Below are 18,926 nucleotides of genomic sequence, written 5' to 3'. Positions count from 1 at the left end.
ATTCACCTAACTATGTGTCATTTAGGATATGTGAGCCAAGGACTTCCCTGGTGGTCCAGCAGTTAAGACTCCATCCTTTCACTGCAGGGGGCGCGGATTCCATCCCTGGCCGGGGGAACTGAGATCCTGCATGCTGAGTGCTGTGGCCAAAAAGAAAAAAAAAATGTGAGCCAGTTATCATCTTTTAAAATGCATGTGATATTGAGCCCTTTTCTTATTTATCCACAGATAATTAAATTTTAAAAATAATTTTTATCTACCGTGTTGCATGTGAGGGGCGAAAGAAAGTGTTTATGGTTCACTTTTAGACCATGCTCTGTTTTGTAAAAATATACACATTAAATTTATTAAACATTTTCATCCTTAGTCTCTCAGGTGTGCACCCATAATTTTTCATTCTTCCCTATTCTTAAACCAAGACGTGTTAGCTTAAGAGAATAGTGCCTTAACTGCTTAATGAGTTTATATTTTACATCTTTTCCTTTACAAACTCTGAGAAGCTCCTATTCCTTATAATTCAAGTGAAGGTATAAAACTGAATTATTCAGAGTTCAAGACAAAAACAAAAAAACAGAAATCATTCTATGTACATCTAACTAAAGGAAAAAAAAGAAATTTTATAGAGGGAATTAGTTGCTTACAAAATCAGAAGAACTGGACAAGCAGAAGCGAGAGTCAGCACTGAACTACTGGTTTTGAAGGCATACTGCCATTGTTGCCATACAGAAATTAGGAAACTGCTACTACCCATACTGTTACTCCCACAAAGGCCTCTCCTCTCCCACCTCCAAAATTGGTGACTACACAGTGGAACATACTGTCTGGCTGCTGCAATGGCCTCCAGTTCCCCATGAAACTGATGGCTGGACACAGAAATGCTGACTTGGCTGCAAGCACTCACATCTTTCTGATCTGTTGGTCAGCAGCAATGACAGCATGAAGATGACCTTTGCCTGTCTTCAAAGGCTCACGTGAAGGCATCTCACTGGTAAAACCTAATTTACATCCAGAATAATAATTCAAATGAGTCTGTAAAATGGAGTTTTAAGCTTTGCAGACCCTAAATTTGTAAAAAGTTAATAAATGGAAGTAGGAATGGATGACAGGTGCCAATAGCACACTAGGGAAGCATCATTGCTTCAAAGGATCTTGTCCCAGAAATTGAATTTAGTACTTAATTGCTTTGAGGGCTAAACTTTCAGTGGAACAAGAATTTTTTGGCTACAAAACACACCACCGGGACTTCCCTGGTGGCGCAGTGGTTGAGAATCCACCTGCCAATGCAGGGGACAAGGGTTTGAGCCCTGGTCCGGGAAGATCCCACATGCCGTGGAGCAACTAAGCCCGTGAGCCACAACTACTGAGCCTGTGTGCTGCAACTACTGAAGCCTGCGCACCTAGAGCCTGTGCTCTGCAACAAGAGAAGCCACCGGGATGAGAAGCCCACGCACCGCAACAAAGAGTAGTCCCCACTCACTGCAACTAGAGAAAGCCCGTGCGCAGCAACGAAGACCCAACACAGCCAAAAATAAATAAACAAATCATTTTAATAAATAAATAAATAAATAAATAAAACACACCACCAATGTGGAGAAATACAATCATATGCTCCTCTAAAAACCAATCCAATCAGGCAATTTATTTGATCCCATCTCCTCCTAGTGGGTAGTGGGGGCTACAGCTGTGGTCTGAGTGGGTATGACATAGCTACTAATTTCACCCAAATATATGTTCTCCCATTATTTATTATTAATAGACTTCTCATTTTTAGCTGCCCATGTGGATATGTGGGCTATAGATTATACTTCCCAACTTCTGTTGTGTCTGGGGATGGTCTTATAACTAAGTTATGGCCAGTGAGCCATGAGCACAAGTGCCATGGAATACTTCTTAGAAGTAGTCTTTTAAAAAGGAAGGCACAGCTTTCCCTTTCTCCTATTTGCTGGTCTGAATGGCAATGTAATAGCTGGATATTAGGCAGCTGTCTTGGACTGTGAGGTAAAGGTCATGTCCTGAAGATGGTAAAGCAACAAAATGGAATGGGACTGGGTCCCAGATATCATGCGGTGCATTTCAGCCACTAGCCTTATTTTATGAGAGAAAAATAAAATTCTATTTTGTGTAGGCAGTTGTTGTTAGGGTTTTTCTATTATTTCAGGCTAAAATTATATAGAACATTTCTATATATAGAAATTATATAGAACATAATTCTAGCTGATATAGTAAGCTTTTTAAATAAAGTGATATTTAAGGTAAGAACCAAAGAATGAATAGAGAAAATTGTGAGACTTACATGCATTTCTTAGAAATCAAGTTTTATTGAGAACAAATAGGCTAAGCAAACAACTCAGGATTCAAGAAGAACAATTTAAAAAATAAAGAAAATAAAAGAAATGGAATTTATAAATATAAAAGCATAAATTACTTAAATAGAATAAAAACCACATAGATTTGACCAATTAAACACAAGTCTATTTCTCTGAAAAATTCAAGGGTATTCTGAGATAAATTGGTGGATTGGACATGTGCCTTTAATTTGGCTCTCTCTAAAAATGCACTAACACAAAAGTGAAGAGATATTTTCAAAAATATAAACCTACAAGGATGGAGAGAATAAGGTATAAGACAGCAGATAAAAATCTTAGTAGCTGGAAAGCAGATGGATAACTTAGTAGAACTGATAAACCAACTACCCATCCTGAAGTAGGAAAAGCTGAGAACCAATCATGGTTAGACTGCAGGATTTTCAGAAGTATTGGATATCAGAACTATCAGCCCTAGATACTCTGGAAATGATGACAGGGTGCCAAATAAGGAGAATTGTGTTAAAATTGCCTGAGAATCAGTTAAATCTCTAATGGTCAAATCACTTTCCCTGACTCCAGTCACTGAGTAACCTACTTTCCCATCCCTAGCATAAGTCTGGAGTTTTGTTTTCTGATGACTGAAGGAAAAGACAGTCATCATATTAGAGGGTCCACAGTCAAAACTGAGGGCAGGGGTAATATTGGTAGTGGAAATAGGTGACCATCTAAACAGTGAATGCTGATTGTTAAAATGCTATTTTAGTCACTGGGACCAATTACAAATATTTCAGTTTTCCTCCTCTAAGACACATGGTAGAATTTCAATTCTATTTCCTCTTTAAAGTACATGTGGCTATGTAATTTCATTTCGCCATTAAAATGGGAGAAGTGACACATATTATTTCTGGGCTGGAGCTTTTGGAGACAGTGCATGGTTTAACACATTTACTTTGCCCACTATAGTGATCATGAAAGCCTTTGTAGAGATGGGAGTCTCCAGAAGCCTGGATCCCTCACTGACAGCTGTGAGGAGGGTCCCATGCTGAACTGTATGGGACATGTAGTGTGAGAAAGAAATCAACCTTCATTGTGTTAAATCACTGAGATCTGGAGTAACTGTTTAGTACTGAAGCATAACCTAACCTATCCTGAATAATGCAGGCCTACACTCCACTTCCCCCATTCAATCCTTTACCTTTTCAATCCATACTTTTTTCTCCTGGGTAGGAGATTTTTAAAGAGTTGGGGAATCTGACCAGTCCAAGTGAAAAGACCTAATCACACTGACACTGAGGTTTCTCCAACAACAAGAGCTCCCAGTTCACCTTAGAGTAATAATCAGAATGGACAAGCCCTGATAACATGCTCAAAACTATTACTGAGCTCTTTAGTCTCCCCAACTAAATCAAGAACAGACACCTGAATGAGACTCCTAAGAAAGTTTCTAAGAAGAAGTATAGAAATAAAAACAAAGCAGTATGGTGTAAGGAATAGATCTTAATTTTATCTTTTTCCAAATAGTTATATAATTGATAAAAAACTTTATTAAAACCCTTTTCTCAATGGAAAAAAAAGAAATAAAAACAAAGCAAAGCAAAAAAAAAGGGTAAATTGGAGAAAATAGAAAGTTTCTAAGAGCAGGAGGAAATTAGTTTCCTAGATGAAACTGCTTACCAATTGTCCTGTACAATGGATGAAAATAAGCTCAAACAAAGACACATCAGTGTTTAATTTTCAAATGCTTGGGACAATGACAATATACTACAAGAAGAACTAAAAATACAGGTCTCATATAGAAGATATAAAATAAAATTCACTTTAGACTTCTTAACAAACACGTTGGTTTAGAGCTCATGGACAAAATATTTTAAAATTCTGAAGAAAAATTATTTCCAACCTAAAACTCTATAATCAGTCAAACTTACAATCAAGTTTGAGAGTAAAATAAAGATAATTTAATACACTCAAGGTCACAACAAAATTTACGTCTCATACACCCTTCTCTGGAAACTACTAGAAGATATCTATCAAAATATGAGAGTAATCTAGGAGAGAGGAAGTAAGAATAAAGAGAAAAGAGATGATCCAAAGCAGAACAAGTGACGGACTTCCCTGGTGGTCCAGTGGTTAAGACTCCATGCTCCCAGTGCAGGGGGCCCAGGTTCGATCCCTGGTCAGGGAACTAGATCCCACATGCCACAGCTAAGAGCCCGCATGCTGCAACTAAAGATCCTACATGCCGCAACGAAGATCCTACATGCCACAACTAAGACCTGGTGTAGCCAAATAAATAAATATTAAAACAAAACAAACAAACAAACAAAAACGAAAGCAGAACAAGTAAAATGAATCTCCACGTGATGTTGAAGGATGATCCCAGGATGACACTTGTCTCCAGTATAGTGAACAACTAGTCCAGTTTGGAGCTGTATGACTCAAGAGACAGGCATTTCGAAGGATATCATCAGCAAGTCCCCTGACATATCTTCAATCAGATGAAACTCTTGGAGGATGTGATCTCTTAAAGCTATAGAATAAACCAAAAAAGAGGAAGAATAAAATCCTTGAAATAGGAAACCTAATCAGAATAAAAGGCAAAGGGAATTCCAAGAATGATAGCAAAGGAAAGTTCCAGGATGAGACCTGTGCAGCAGATGTAGAGAGCAACCACTCAATTTAAAGGAGAATTGATATCTCAGGAGACATGGGAATGACCATGTGGAAAATTGTACTGAGAGGAATTGGAAGTGTGAGAAGAATAGGTGACATATCTAAAGAAAACCAAGCCAATGAAAAGGCAAGGCAATCATTAACTTCAAGAAAATAAAAGTGGGACTTCCCTGGTGATGCAGTAGTTAAGAATCTGCCTGCCAATGCAGGGGACATGGGATAAAACTGGACAGCCAAATGCAAAATAATGAAACTAGACCACTGTCTTACACCATACATAAATATCAACTCAAAATGGATTAAAGACTTGAATGTAAGACCTGAAACCATAAAACTCCCAGGAGAAAACATAGGCAGTATGCTCTTTGATATTGGTCTTAATTTCTTCCTGGATATGTCTCTTCAGGCAAGGGAAACAAAAACGAAAATAAACAAATGAGACTACATCAAACTAAAAAGCTTCTGCACAGCAAAGGAAACCATCAACAAAACAAAAGGACAACCTAAAGAATGGGTGAAGATATTTGCAAATCATATATCCAATAAGGGGTTAATATCCAAAATATATAAAGACTCATATAACTCAACAAAAACAAAACAACCTGATTTTAAAATGAGCAGAGGATCTGAACAGAGATTTTTCCAAAGAAGACAAAGAGATGGCCAACAGCCACATCAAAAGATATTCAACCATCACTAATTTTAAGGAAATGCAAATCAAAACCACAGTGAGATATCATCTCACACCCATTAGAATGGCTATTATCAAAAAGGCAAGAAATAACAAATGTTGGAGAGGATATGGAGAAAAGGGAATCCTCATATACTGTTGGTGGGAATGTAATTTGTGCAGCCACTATGGAAAACAGTATGGAGATTCCTCAAAAAACTAAGAATAGAACTACCATATGATGCAGCTATTCCACTTCTGGATATTTACCTAAAGAAAATGAAAACACTAAAAAGATATATTCACCCCATGTTCAATGCAGCATTATTCAAAGTAGCAAAGATATGGAAACAACCTAAGTGCCCATCGACAGATAAATGGATAAAGAAGATGTGATACACATGCATACAATGGAATACTACTCAGCACAAAAAAGATGAAATCTTGCCATCTGCTACAACATGGATGGACCCTGAGGATATTATCCTAAGTGAAATAAGTCAGAGGGAGAAAGACAAATACTGTATGATTTCACTCATATGTGAAATATAAAAAACCAAAAACAAAATAAACTAACAAACCAAACCAAACAAAAACAAACATATAGATATAGAGAACAGAGTAGTGGGACTTCCCTGGCAGTCCAATGGTTCAGACTCTGCCCTTCCAATGCAGGGGGTGTGGGTTTGATCCCTGGTCGGGGAACTAAGATCCCATGTGCCATGTGGCATGGCAAAAAAAAAAATTTTTTTAATTAAAAAAATATACAAAAAAATATAGAGAACAGAGTAGTGGCCACCAGAGGAGAAGAGGTGTAGGGGTAGGATGAAATGTGTAAAGGGGGTCAACTGTGTAGTTGAAAACTAAACTTTTGGTGGTGAGCACACCATAGTGTATACAGAAGTCAAAATATAATGTACACATGAAACTTATATAAGGTTATAAACCAATGTTACCTCAAAAAAAAAAAGTCTCCTTATTGGTAAGGGAAGTAGGAAAATGAGGGGGGAAAGTGCAGAAAACTACTGTATTTTCTTATAAACCTTTTAGTACTATTTGATTTTGAATCAAGGTCATAGATTATTTGAAAAAAGTGTATTTTAAAAGATCAGTAAAATAGAGATCTTGCAAGTCTCCTCAAGGATAAAAAGGAGGGGACTTCCCTGGTGGTCCAGTGGTTAAGACTCCGTGCTCCCGATGCATGGGGCCCAGGTTCGACCCCTGGTCAGGTAACTAGATCCCGCATGCCACAGCTAAAGATCCCATGTGCCATAACTAAGACCCGGTGCAGCCAAATAAATAAAATTTTTAAAAAATGTCCTATACTGCCAAAAACAAACAAAAAAGAATAAAAAGGAGATAAAGTACTAAATATTACTAATAAGAATAGAGTTATAACTAGAGATAAATAATGCAATGAGGGCTTCCCTGGTGGCGCAGTGGTTGAGAATCTGCCTGCCAATGCAGGGGACACGGGTTCGAGCCCTGGTCGGGGAAGATCCCACATGCCGCGGAGCAACTGGGCCCGTGAGCCACAACTGCTGAGCCTGCGCGTCTGGAGCCTGTGCTCCGCAACAAGAGAGGCTGCAACAGTGAGAGGCCCGCGCACCGCGATGAAGAGTGGCCCCCGCTTGCCGCAACTAGAGAAAGCCCTCGCACAGAAACGAAGACCCAACACAGCCATAAATAAATAAATAAATAAATAAATAAATAAATAAAAATTAAAAAAAAAAAGTAAACCACAAATTACTTTAAAAAGAAACAAAACCGGAACAGATTAATAACCAAAAGTAAAATGTAAAAGATAATCATAGATTTACCACCCAAACCCAACCCATTTAAAAGGCAAGTTGTAATAAAGCATGTAGAAACAGATGATAATATAATTATAAAAACTATTCTGTTGCATAAAAATAGATGGAAAGCTTCCTAATCCGTACTACAAGGCCAGGATAGTTTAATACCAAAACCATACAAGTTAAACACACACATTCATGTATACACACAGAGCAGCATGGGCCAGAAAAATCCTAAAACTATGTTGGCTCATCAAATCCATCTGTGCATTAAAACAATAATATGTAATGGTTAAATGTCATTTATATCAAGAACTCAAGAATTAAAAAGCTAAAGAATAAATTTCAACAGATGTCAAAAATTACTCTAAAATATTAAAGAATAAAGAAAATTAAGAAAACTTTTTTGATCCAAAAAATAGAGCATTTACCCCAAACTGAGATCAGCCATCATAGTTAAAGATGAAATACTAGGAGCGCTTCCACAAAGGCAAGAATGACACCTGCTTGCTACTATTAATTTTAAGAGTATTCATTGCATACTCTTGGAAATGCCAGTCATGTGAACACTAACATATACATAATTCTTAAATCAGGTGAAGGGTGGAGGATGGGGGGTAGAAAATGTTCCAAAAAATATGGCGGATAAAGAGTGAAGACCTTGAAACTGGAAGGATTATTTCATTCACAAGAAACTGAAAAAAGGCCAGTTACTCTGAAGGGTGTACAGCATTATTGTTAAGCAGTTTACAAATAAACAAAAGTCTCTCAACCAATATATGTTGACTTTTTGATGGAGACTTCATTTTCTTATATATTCTTTACTATCAATCTTAAAAACAGGAAAAGGTTTTCTTAGGATTAACTCCTGGTGGGAAGCCAGAGTTTAATTTTGTGCACCTAAATTAAGGGAAAAGACTGATTTATTTTTCTGCGAATGCAGACTCACAGAGAGGGATACGATGTAAGCATTTACATACTAGGATTACTGTGGCCAGTTGAGGAAAAATATGAAATGAAACAGCAAAGACGCTAGGGGGAAAAAAAAATCACTCCTACTCCAGCTCTTAATCCGCCATCTTTTTGTTCTATTCCTGAAGTTGGGAGTAACATCCACAAAACGCAAGGTGGCGCTGCAGGCTAAAAAGAGAACAAAATATTCGCATAAAGGATGTTGCAGATTCCAGTGTTAAGAGGAAAGCTGACCAGACTAGAAAAGTCGAGGAAAGGAAGCTGTGGTAATAGGTGTTGGGAGAAAGTGGGGATCCCTCCCCACAAGCATTGCTATTATCCAGCTCATTTCTAAGGATTTGGCTGATGCCATTTCTGAATTGCTCGAGGCAGAGAAAAAGTGTTTTTGGAAGACTGGTTAAACAAAGAATGGAGACCAGAGTGGGGCGTGCTGTGCAGCAAAGGCAAGTACTATTTCTTTGTATTTCTGCGAGTGTCTTGGGCTGGCGGGGAACCGCTACTGTATTTTGTGGAAGAGGAAGCTGAAAAAGGCACCTTTCTGGCCAACCTAGCAAATGACCCGGGGTTGGGGGAACTATCAGCCTGGGGACCGAGAATCATTTCAGACCAGGACACAGGATTTTTACTACTCGATCTGCTTACTGGTGATTTATTTCTAAATGAGAAAGTAGACCGACAGGAACTGTGTGGCCCCACAGAGCCTTGTGTGCTGCCTTTCCAGTTGTTACTGGAAAAGCCTCTTCAGATTTTCCGTGCTGAGTTATGGGTCAGAGACATCAACGATCATTCTCCAGTATTTCTAGATAGAGAGATTCCCTTGAAAATATTAGAAGGTACCACTCCAGGGGAGGCATTTCTCCTAGAAAGTGCACAGGATTCAGATGTTGGAACCAACAACCTGAGAAACTACACCATCAGCCCCAATGCCTATTTCCACATTAATGTCCATGATAGTGGCGAGGGGATTATCTATCCTGAATTGGTGCTGGATAGACTGCTGGATCAAGAAGAGGTGCCTGAGCTCAGTTTACTCCTCACTGCCTTGGATGGTGGCTCTCCACCCAGCTCTGGAACTGCCCTGGTATGCATCCTGGTTTTGGACATCAATGACAACGCCCATGAATTTGTACAGTCTCTCAACAAGGTGCAGGTGCCTGAGGATAGCCTTGTTGGCTCTCTGGTTGTCACAGTGTCAGCTAGACATTTAGATACCGGAAGTAACGGGGAAATAGTTTATGCATTTTTTATGCTACTGAAAGAATTCTCAAAACGTTTCAAATCAATCCAACATCTGGCAATCTTCATCTTAAAGCTGAATTGAACTATGAGGCAATGCAAACTTATACATTAACTATTCAGGCCAAAGATGGCAGAGGACTTTCTGGAAAATGAACGATGGTGGTTCAGGTAACAGATATAAATGACAATCCACCAGAACTACTCATGTCATCACTTACTACAGCAATTAAAGAAAACTTACCTGAGACAGTCATAGCTGTTTTTAGGATTCGAGACAGAGATTCAGGGAACAATGCAAAGATGGTGTGCTCCATCCAAGACGATCTCCCCTTCGTCCTGAAGCCATCTGTAGAGAATTACTATACTCTGGTAACCGATAGCCCTCTGGACAGAGAGAAAAGAGCCGAGTACAACATCACCATCATCGTCACAGATATGGGGACACCGAGACTGAAAACCCAGCACAACATAACCGTGCTGGTGTCCGACGTCAACGACAACGCCCCCGCCTTCACCCAGACCTCCTACACCCTGTCCGTCCGCGAGAACAACAGCCCCGCCCTGCACATCGGCACCGTCCGCGCCACAGACAGAGACGCGGGCGCCAACGCCCAGGTCACCTACTCGCTGCTGCCGCCCCTCGACGCGCACGTGCCCCGGGCCTCCCTGGTGTCCATCAACCCGGACAACGGCCACCTGTTCGCCCTGAGGTCCCTGGACTACGAGGCCCTGCGGGCGTTCGAGTTCCGCGTGGGCGCCGCCGACCGCGGCTCGCCCGCGCTCAGCAGCCAGGCGCTGGTGCGCGTGCTCGTGGCGGACGAGAACGACAACGCGCCCTTCGTGCTGTACCCGCTGCAGAACGCCTCGGCGCCCTGCACCGAGCTGGTGCCCAGGGCGGCCGAGGCGGGCTACCTGGTGACCAAGGTGGTGGCGGTGGACGGCGACTCGGGCCAGAACGCCTGGCTGTCGTACCAGCTGCTCAAGGCCACGGAGCCCGGGCTGTTCGGCGTGTGGGCGCACAACGGCGAGGTGCGCACGGCCCGGCTGCTGAGCGAGCGCGACGCGGCCAAGCACAGGCTGGTGGTGCTGGTCAAGGACAACGGCGAGCCGCCGCTGTCGGCCAGCGTCACGCTGCACGTGCTGCTGGTGGACGGCTTCTCGCAGCCCTACCTGCCGGCCCCGGAAGCGGAAGCGGCGGACGCGGCGCCGGCCGCCCCGCTCACCGTCTACCTGGTGGTCGCCTTGGCGTCGGTGTCGTCGCTCTTCCTCTTCTCGGTGCTGCTGTTCGTCGCGGTGCGGCTGTGCAGGCGGGGCGGGGCGGCCTCGGTGGGTCGCTGCTTGGTGCCCGAGGGCCCCTTTCCGGGCCACCTGGTGGACGTCAGCGGCACGGGGACCCTGTCCCAGAGCTACCAGCACGAGGTGTGTCTGCGGGGAGGTACTGGGACCAGCGAGTTCAAGTTCCTGAAGCCGATTATCACCAATCTCGCATCCCAGAGCATAGGCAGGAAAAGTGGAAGAATATCCCTCATATCAGAATGATTTGGGTTTCTGATAAAGAATGAAAAATAAATGCCGGTGTTACATCTGTGAATATATTCCTATTAAGAAATTTATCTCGATTTACCTGTAGAGGAGTGCTTTCACATCATTGCAAGTATTCTTAAGGTCATAGAATAAATTTCTTTACACAGAAAAGGATTCAGCTTCAGCCCCAAGAACACTCCACAAAGCATGGATTGTTTATTGTCACCTTTTGTCTCAATTATGCTTTGTGTGCAGTCTATTCCATGACAAATCTTGTTTGAGATGTTTTTAAATTGGAATTCACTGTTTTCAAATATTATTGCTAGTTTTATTTTCTAAGTTGATTAGAGTGCTCTACAAGTATACCTACCCTAACTTTTTAAAAAAGCACTTACTATGCATCATACACTATTTTAACACTTTTAATTTTAGAAGTAATCCTATGACGGGAGGTATTTTAGAAATGAGCAAATAGATGTTCATAGATGTTCAGTGAGTTCACTAAGGTCACCAACTAATAAATGGCAGAGCTAAGCATCTCTCCTAAATCTTCTGATTCTGGGGCCTTGCTGTGATGCTATACTGTTTTCTCTTGTTAGATATCACCTGGCAAGTTTCTCCCCAATTAAGGAGAAATCTTTTTCTCATACTCATATTCCTGTTCAGTGTTTTGTATATTTGCAAAGAATAAGATATGTATTTGTGGTTTTATTTTCTTATAAACTAATAATCCAGTTTTTCTGGATCAGTTATTCAACTATTATTTTTAAAGCTCTGATCTATCCAAATCGCAAGTAAAAAAAATTGAAAGATCAATCTGTGCTTTCTCCTTGTTATCTGAATATGTGACCTTCATTTCACAGAAAAGATTAATGACCATGAATAGAAATATTACATAATTTTGATCGCTTCATTTATTTTCCTCACATTGCAGAAATTTTCCTACAGTAGTCCCTACCTTTTTAACACATTTTTCTCCTTTAATTTGAAAGTTTATTTTTTAAAGTTTCTATTCAATATACTTCAGTGCTGAATCGGAAAAGTATAAGAAAAAGAATACTTTTAAATATGTAATATTAAAGAGAAACAAATTATCATTGAATTACTTAAAGATTCTGGAGAGTTAAGGAGAAGCTTTGTTATAATAATCTGTAACTGCTTTTTCTTTAACAGTTATCCAGATCATTTTTGCAGAGCTGTATTCTGAATATATCATAAGCTAGTGCTGATAACTCTTAAAATAGTAATATTACTGTGCATTACTAATGGGATATAGTCTAACGACAAAAAAAAAAAAAAAGAACCTCACAGCATTAAAATCTTAAGTTGTTTCCATAGCGTCAGGATAAAATTTAGTTTTTCAAGCAAATCAATGGCATGGAAAAGGGGAGGAGGGAGTCTTACACAATGAGAGAAATTAAGACATACCAACCAAATGCAATGGATAGTGGATCTTGTTTAATCTTGATTCAAACAATCATAACAACTTTGAAATAACTGGAAAAATCTGAATATAGATGGGATATTAAACAATATTAACTTAATTTCTTAGGTGTGGTAAGGGCATTGTAGTGGGTTTTTTTTAAGACATTAAAAGTTAGAGATTTATAATGAAGTTTTATGGGTAAAAATTTAGTTTGGGATGTGAAAATGTTGGGGAGATAGGGTAAACAATTGTGGCAAAATAGTGATAATTGTTCTAGCTAGTTATGAGTATCTGGGGGTTCATAGTACTATTGCCCTTCATTATGGGGTTTGAAAATTTTCAAAATAAAAGGTTTTTAAAAATTGACACTGTAAGAAGAGAAGAGGACACCCTTCTGAGATACAGAATCATCACTACCATCACAGATTATACATGTATTAGAGAGATTCTCCAGCCTTTCCGGTTTCATCGTTTGATATGATAACTTCATTCTGAAATAATGCTGCTCATGAATTCTTCTACCACGTGAATCTTGGGGGGTTTTCTAGTCATGACAATGGAGTAATGCAAACTGAGCTACCTGATGGCATCACATTACATGCCTGGTGTGTGTGTGTGTGTGTGTGTGTGTGTGTGAGGTTAATCTCTTTCTGCCTCAGTTTCCCCATCTGTAAGGTGAGGAACTCACAGCAGCCCTATGTAGTAAGTACCATTAATATCTCCACCTTAGACAGATGAGAAAACTGAGGCAGAGGTTAAATAACGTGTCCAAGGTTCACAGCTACTAATTATTCCCATAGTTCATGGCAATAAAAGTATATAATTCTGAAAGTTTTCTATGTTATTATATATATATATTTAAATATATATATTTAAATTTCTGCATATAGTCTTTCTTCTCAGGCAAACTGTTACATAAATGTTTTCTTTTTGCTCCAAACTCAATTAGCATTATTGAAAGTAGTCTCTACTAATATCATTTCTCCTGTATGGCCCTCAGACAATTGCCTCAACCTTAGGGTTCAGAGATAGTAAAAATAGTATTGTAACCTTACATAGCTCGGTGATACGTACTGGCAAGAGTTGGGAACATTGGGGAGTTCCCTGGTGGTCCCGGGTTCAGTGCCTGGTCGGGGAACTGAGATCCTACAAGCCAGGATGCTCAGCCAAAATTAAAAAAAAAAAAAAAGAGCTGGGAACATTGCATCCATTTTCAACCAAGAAAATGTAAGATCCTCTGAGGACGCGTGGTGGCGCTGCACGATAAGGTACAAACCGGAACCGCAGCTGCGTCTCCATTAACAGGCAAAACTGAACAGCAGAGCCTGGAAGCCCACGGGAAGCTTGGATGCCACAGAAGGAGGACTGGGTCCTCTGTAAAGGACTACTCACTGGAATATTTCTTAAGTACCTTGTGGAATAACTACAGTCTCAGAAACGTACTGAGGCCTTTACAGCTCAGCGGAACCACCCTCGCCAGAGGCTATACCGAGCAAGAACAATGGAGGCCAGCAGGAAGGTCATTTGCAGACAAAGGCAAGTCTTTTTCTTCTTTTTCTTCTTGGGCTTAGCTCAGGCGGGCTCTGAATTTAGGCGTTATTCTGTGGTGGAGGAAACTGAGGGGAGCTCTTTTGTAACCAATTTAGCAAAAGACCTGGGTCTGGGGCAGGGGGAACTCTCCAGGCGGGGAGCTAGGGTAATTTCCAAAGGAAACAAACTGTATTTGCAGCTCGATCAGGAGACTGGGGATTTACTGCTAAATGAGAAACTGGACCGCGAAGAACTGTGTGGTCAGACAGAGCCCTGTATGCTGCGTTTCCAGGTGTTGCTAGAGAATCCCTTAGAGTTTTTTCAAGCTGAGCTACAGGTAATAGACATAAATGACCATGCTCCGGTGTTCATGGACAGAGATATGTTGCTAAAAATATCAGAAAGCAGTCCTCCTGGAACTAAGTTTCCTCTGAAGAACGCTCAGGACATGGATGTAGGCCGAAACAATATTGAAAACTATATAATCAGTCCCAACTCCTATTTTCGGGTCCTCACCCGCACACGCAGCGATGGCAGGAAATATCCGGAACTTGTGCTGGACAAACTGCTGGATCGGGAGGAGGAACCTGAGCTCAGGTTAACCCTCACTGCTCAGGATGGCGGTTCTCCACCCCGGTTTGGCACCGCTCAGGTCTACATCGAAGTCGTGGACATCAACGATAATGCCCCTGAATTTGAGCCGCCTTTCTATAGGGTGCAGATCCCCGAGGACAGTCCCATAGGCTACCTGATTGTCAAAGTCACTGCTACGGATATAGACATAGGAGTCAATAGAGAGATTTCCTATTCACTTTTCCAGGCTTCAGAAGAGATTAGCAAAACCTTTGAGATCAACGCCATGACGGGAGAAATTCGACTGAAAAAACAACTTGATTTCGAAACAACTCAGTCTTATGAGGTCAATATCGAGGCCAGAGATACTGGAAGTCTTTCTGGGAAATGCACCGTTCTGACTCAAGTCATGGATGTGAACGACAATGCTCCAGAAGTCACCATGTCTGCACTTACCAGGCAGATCCCCGAGAACTCGCCTGAGACTGTGGTTGCAGTTTTCAGTGTTTCAGATCTTGATTCTGAAGAGAATGGGAAAATAAGTTGCTACATTCAGGACGATTTACCTTTTCTCCTTAAATCTTCCATGGAAAACTTTTATACCCTAGTAACAGAGAGACCGCTAGACAGAGAGACCAGAGCAGAATACAACGTCACCATCACCGTCACAGATATGGGAACCCCCAGGCTGAAAACCGAGCACAACATAACCGTGCTGGTGTCCGACGTCAACGACAACGCCCCCGCCTTCACCCAGACCTCCTACACCCTGTCCGTCCGCGAGAACAACAGCCCCGCCCTGCACATCGGCACCGTCCGCGCCACAGACAGAGACGCGGGCGCCAACGCCCAGGTCACCTACTCGCTGCTGCCGCCCCTCGACGCGCACGTGCCCCTGGCCTCCCTGGTGTCCATCAACCCGGACAACGGCCACCTGTTCGCCCTGAGGTCCCTGGACTACGAGGCCCTGCGGGCGTTCGAGTTCCGCGTGGGCGCCGCCGACCGCGGCTCGCCCGCGCTCAGCAGCCAGGCGCTGGTGCGCGTGCTCGTGGCGGACGAGAACGACAACGCGCCCTTCGTGCTGTACCCGCTGCAGAACGCCTCGGCGCCCTGCACCGAGCTGGTGCCCAGGGCGGCCGAGGCGGGCTACCTGGTGACCAAGGTGGTGGCGGTGGACGGCGACTCGGGCCAGAACGCCTGGCTGTCGTACCAGCTGCTCAAGGCCACGGAGCCCGGGCTGTTCGGCGTGTGGGCGCACAACGGCGAGGTGCGCACGGCCCGGCTGCTGAGCGAGCGCGACGCGGCCAAGCACAGGCTGGTGGTGCTGGTCAAGGACAACGGCGAGCCGCCGCTGTCGGCCAGCGTCACGCTGCACGTGCTGCTGGTGGACGGCTTCTCGCAGCCCTACCTGCCGGCCCCGGAAGCGGAAGCGGCGGACGCGGCGCCGGCCGCCCCGCTCACCGTCTACCTGCTGGTCGCCTTGGCGTCGGTGTCGTCGCTCTTCCTCTTCTCGGTGCTGGTGTTCGTCGCGGTGCGGCTGTGCAGGCGGGGCGGGGCGGCCTCGGTGGGTCGCTGCTCGGTGCCCGAGGGCCCCTTTCCGGGCCACCTGGTGGACGTCAGCGGCACGGGGACCCTGTCCCAGAGCTACCAGTACGAGGTGTGTCTGAAGGGGGGCTCTGGGACCAGCGAGTTCAAGTTTCTGAAGCCAATTGTGACCAATTTTCAGGGCCATTCCCCTGGCCCAGATATAGAAGAAACCCCCAACTTTAGGAAAGATTTTGGTTTCAGTATTCAATGACAGTAATTGTTTTTCACGTTCCATGTATTTTAAATTGATGATACTTCAAGGTGATGGTTTTTCTGGCAACCTATCATGAACTTTTAAACTACACTAAACTTGCTTGCAAATTTTGTTTTAAAGAATGGTATCTTTTCTTCATTACTGTAAGAAGATTAATGGTCCTAAATCTTGCCTCTCAAAACACTGTTGAAGTCAATAAATGTACAGGTCCTTTCTGGCATAGCTTAGAAGTGTGTTAGATTAAAAAACAGTGGGAAATTAATTCTATATAATTAGTTATATTTCCTTGAGTTTTTCTTATTAGGTTTTAAACCATTAAGTACATAAGAGCAGTACTGCATTAACACACTGAAGCATGCCCAATCAGGAAGGAGAGAGAACTGGTACAGTGAGAATCTGGTTCTTACTTTATTCTGCTCTCATAGCACTTTAATCTTATTTTCTCTTATTAATTGTGCTTCCTTTCATTAATATACCAGTGTTAGTTTTAATATAGTTATTGTAATTGCTTTCCATTTAGTTTCGCTAGTGTAAAAGGGGAGAAAAAGCTACACTGTGTTTATCCAGTGTGATGAAAGGGCATAGTAGGAAATTGGCTTTTCCCACTTGAGAAACATTGGTCATCTTGTGACAGAAAATGCAGTAGCTGTCTAATCTCCGTTCATCTTTTCTTCTTTGGTAACACACTCCAAATTTCATTTAGAGCATTAGTGTGCTTAGTCAAAAGAACATGTTTTCCCAGGCTCCTTGGCAGCTAAAACGGGACATTTGACTACATGTATATGCAAATGTTGTTAGAGACTTCCAAGAAGGCCATTAAAAGGGAGGTGACTCATCTAGGAAGGGATCCCTTTTTGTCCTTCCCTAACTGCTTCTTGCTGCTTGGAATGTGGGAGTCTTGGTTGGAACACAATCAGTCATATTGAGCCATAAAGCAACACTAAGGATGGAAATAATGGACCAAGACAGTCAGTATAGAATAAACTTTAAAGAGATGAGGATCCCTGATAATCACAATTATCATGTCATCCCTGGATTGCTCACTTCTGAGCTTTTTTTACATGAGAAATAAAGGAATTTCTATCTCATTTAAGCCACCATCATTTTAGTTTTGTGCTACCTCCAGTGGAACCCAATCCTAATGCTGTCACAGTAAGATTTTTTGTTAAAATGTTATATAATACAATAAAATGGACAGATCTTAAGTGTATAGTTTGATCTAACTGATCTTTGTCAAGTTTTCCTTGATTTCTAATTTAGTTAAGAGTACAGAGTGCTTTACATTCATTATCTTTTTAATCCTCTGCCAAACCCTAAGGAAGTTGGCATGTTATTTCCTCTTTTACTTGTTCACAATTCTGAAGTAATAAAAGGAAAAATTTGGAATATATTCTAAGTCTACTTGAATGGAATGCCCCAGTTCTTAACCCATACGCTATCACAGCAGGCATTAACTGGTGGCATTGTCTTCCTAACAAAGGAAGTGAAATCCTTCTATTGCATGAAATGAACTCCTATGTAGAAATGTAACTTTTAGTCTGTAGCTTGCTTTTGTTTCTATACCAGAGATCACACTGCTCTGGACCAATAAACCCAAAGTTCTTACAGAAGCACTGACCTAAGTAAGCTGGGTCAGGTACCACAATTGACCTTCATCATGATCGAATCAGCCTGATTACCTTCCTGTACCTTCTCAACGTATCACGTTCATTATTGCAGAAATGAAGCCCCTAAATAGGGAGTAGAATTACCCTATGGTTGTATTTCTTGAGTTTTTTTGTACTATTCCTTCAGTCTTTTTCTGTCAGTCCTAATATATATTTTCTCTTTTTTTTTGAAAGTTTATTATATATATTCTGTAAATCCCTTATTCAAATTAAATATACCGTATTCATTTTAGCACACTATTTCTTTGAAAGCAGTTGCTATTCTAGTATTAGCTCTAAATGAAATAACTAATTTCAGAAAAGTATAGGCAATGATGTGGAGGAATTTTTATCACTAAATAATTTAGAGATTCTGGAAATTAAATAGAAATAAAGCTGATAGGCTCCAGTTATTTTCTATTAAAACTAACCATATGTCTTTGACAACACCTCTTAAAAATTATGCTGAAAAAAGATTTAGAGGGTCATAAATGACTTTATTCTGAAAGGATGTCTCACAAGAGCTGAATCAGACATTCTTCAGCATTTGCTGTGATAATCCAATTTTGTAGAGTGATGAATTTTTGTTGACTCAGATGCTGGGTGCATGAAATTTCATGCTTGTGTATTCATTTTCTATTGCTACTATTAAAAATTACCACAAACTTGGTTGCTTAAAACAATAAAAATGCACTACTATATAGTTCTGTAGGTCTGATGTCTGATATGGGTATGACTGGGTTAAATTCAAGATGTCACCAGGGGTGCATTCT

At 41.6% G+C, this 18,926-nt stretch overlaps 2 protein-coding genes across 3 annotated transcripts in view; both read left to right on the top strand.

Annotated features, from left to right (window-relative positions):
- Positions 1–18,926, top strand: part of LOC309657110 (protocadherin beta-4) — a 121,103-nt gene that overhangs the window by 50,736 nt on the left and 51,441 nt on the right. The window lies entirely within an intron of this gene.
- Positions 1,262–18,852, top strand: LOC309657000 (uncharacterized protein). The gene is given in 5 exon segments (XM_082453986.1): positions 1,262–8,873; positions 8,878–9,649; positions 9,652–9,803; positions 9,807–11,186; positions 14,033–18,852. Coding segments are annotated over 5 exon segments (4,890 nt in total). The 5' UTR covers positions 1,262–8,759; the 3' UTR covers positions 16,505–18,852.

Source organism: Balaenoptera physalus (genome assembly GCF_965194825.1).
Source record: "Balaenoptera physalus genome assembly, chromosome: 3".
NCBI lineage: Eukaryota > Metazoa > Chordata > Mammalia > Artiodactyla > Balaenopteridae > Balaenoptera > Balaenoptera physalus.
This window is presented reverse-complemented; position numbering and strand designations above follow the sequence as displayed.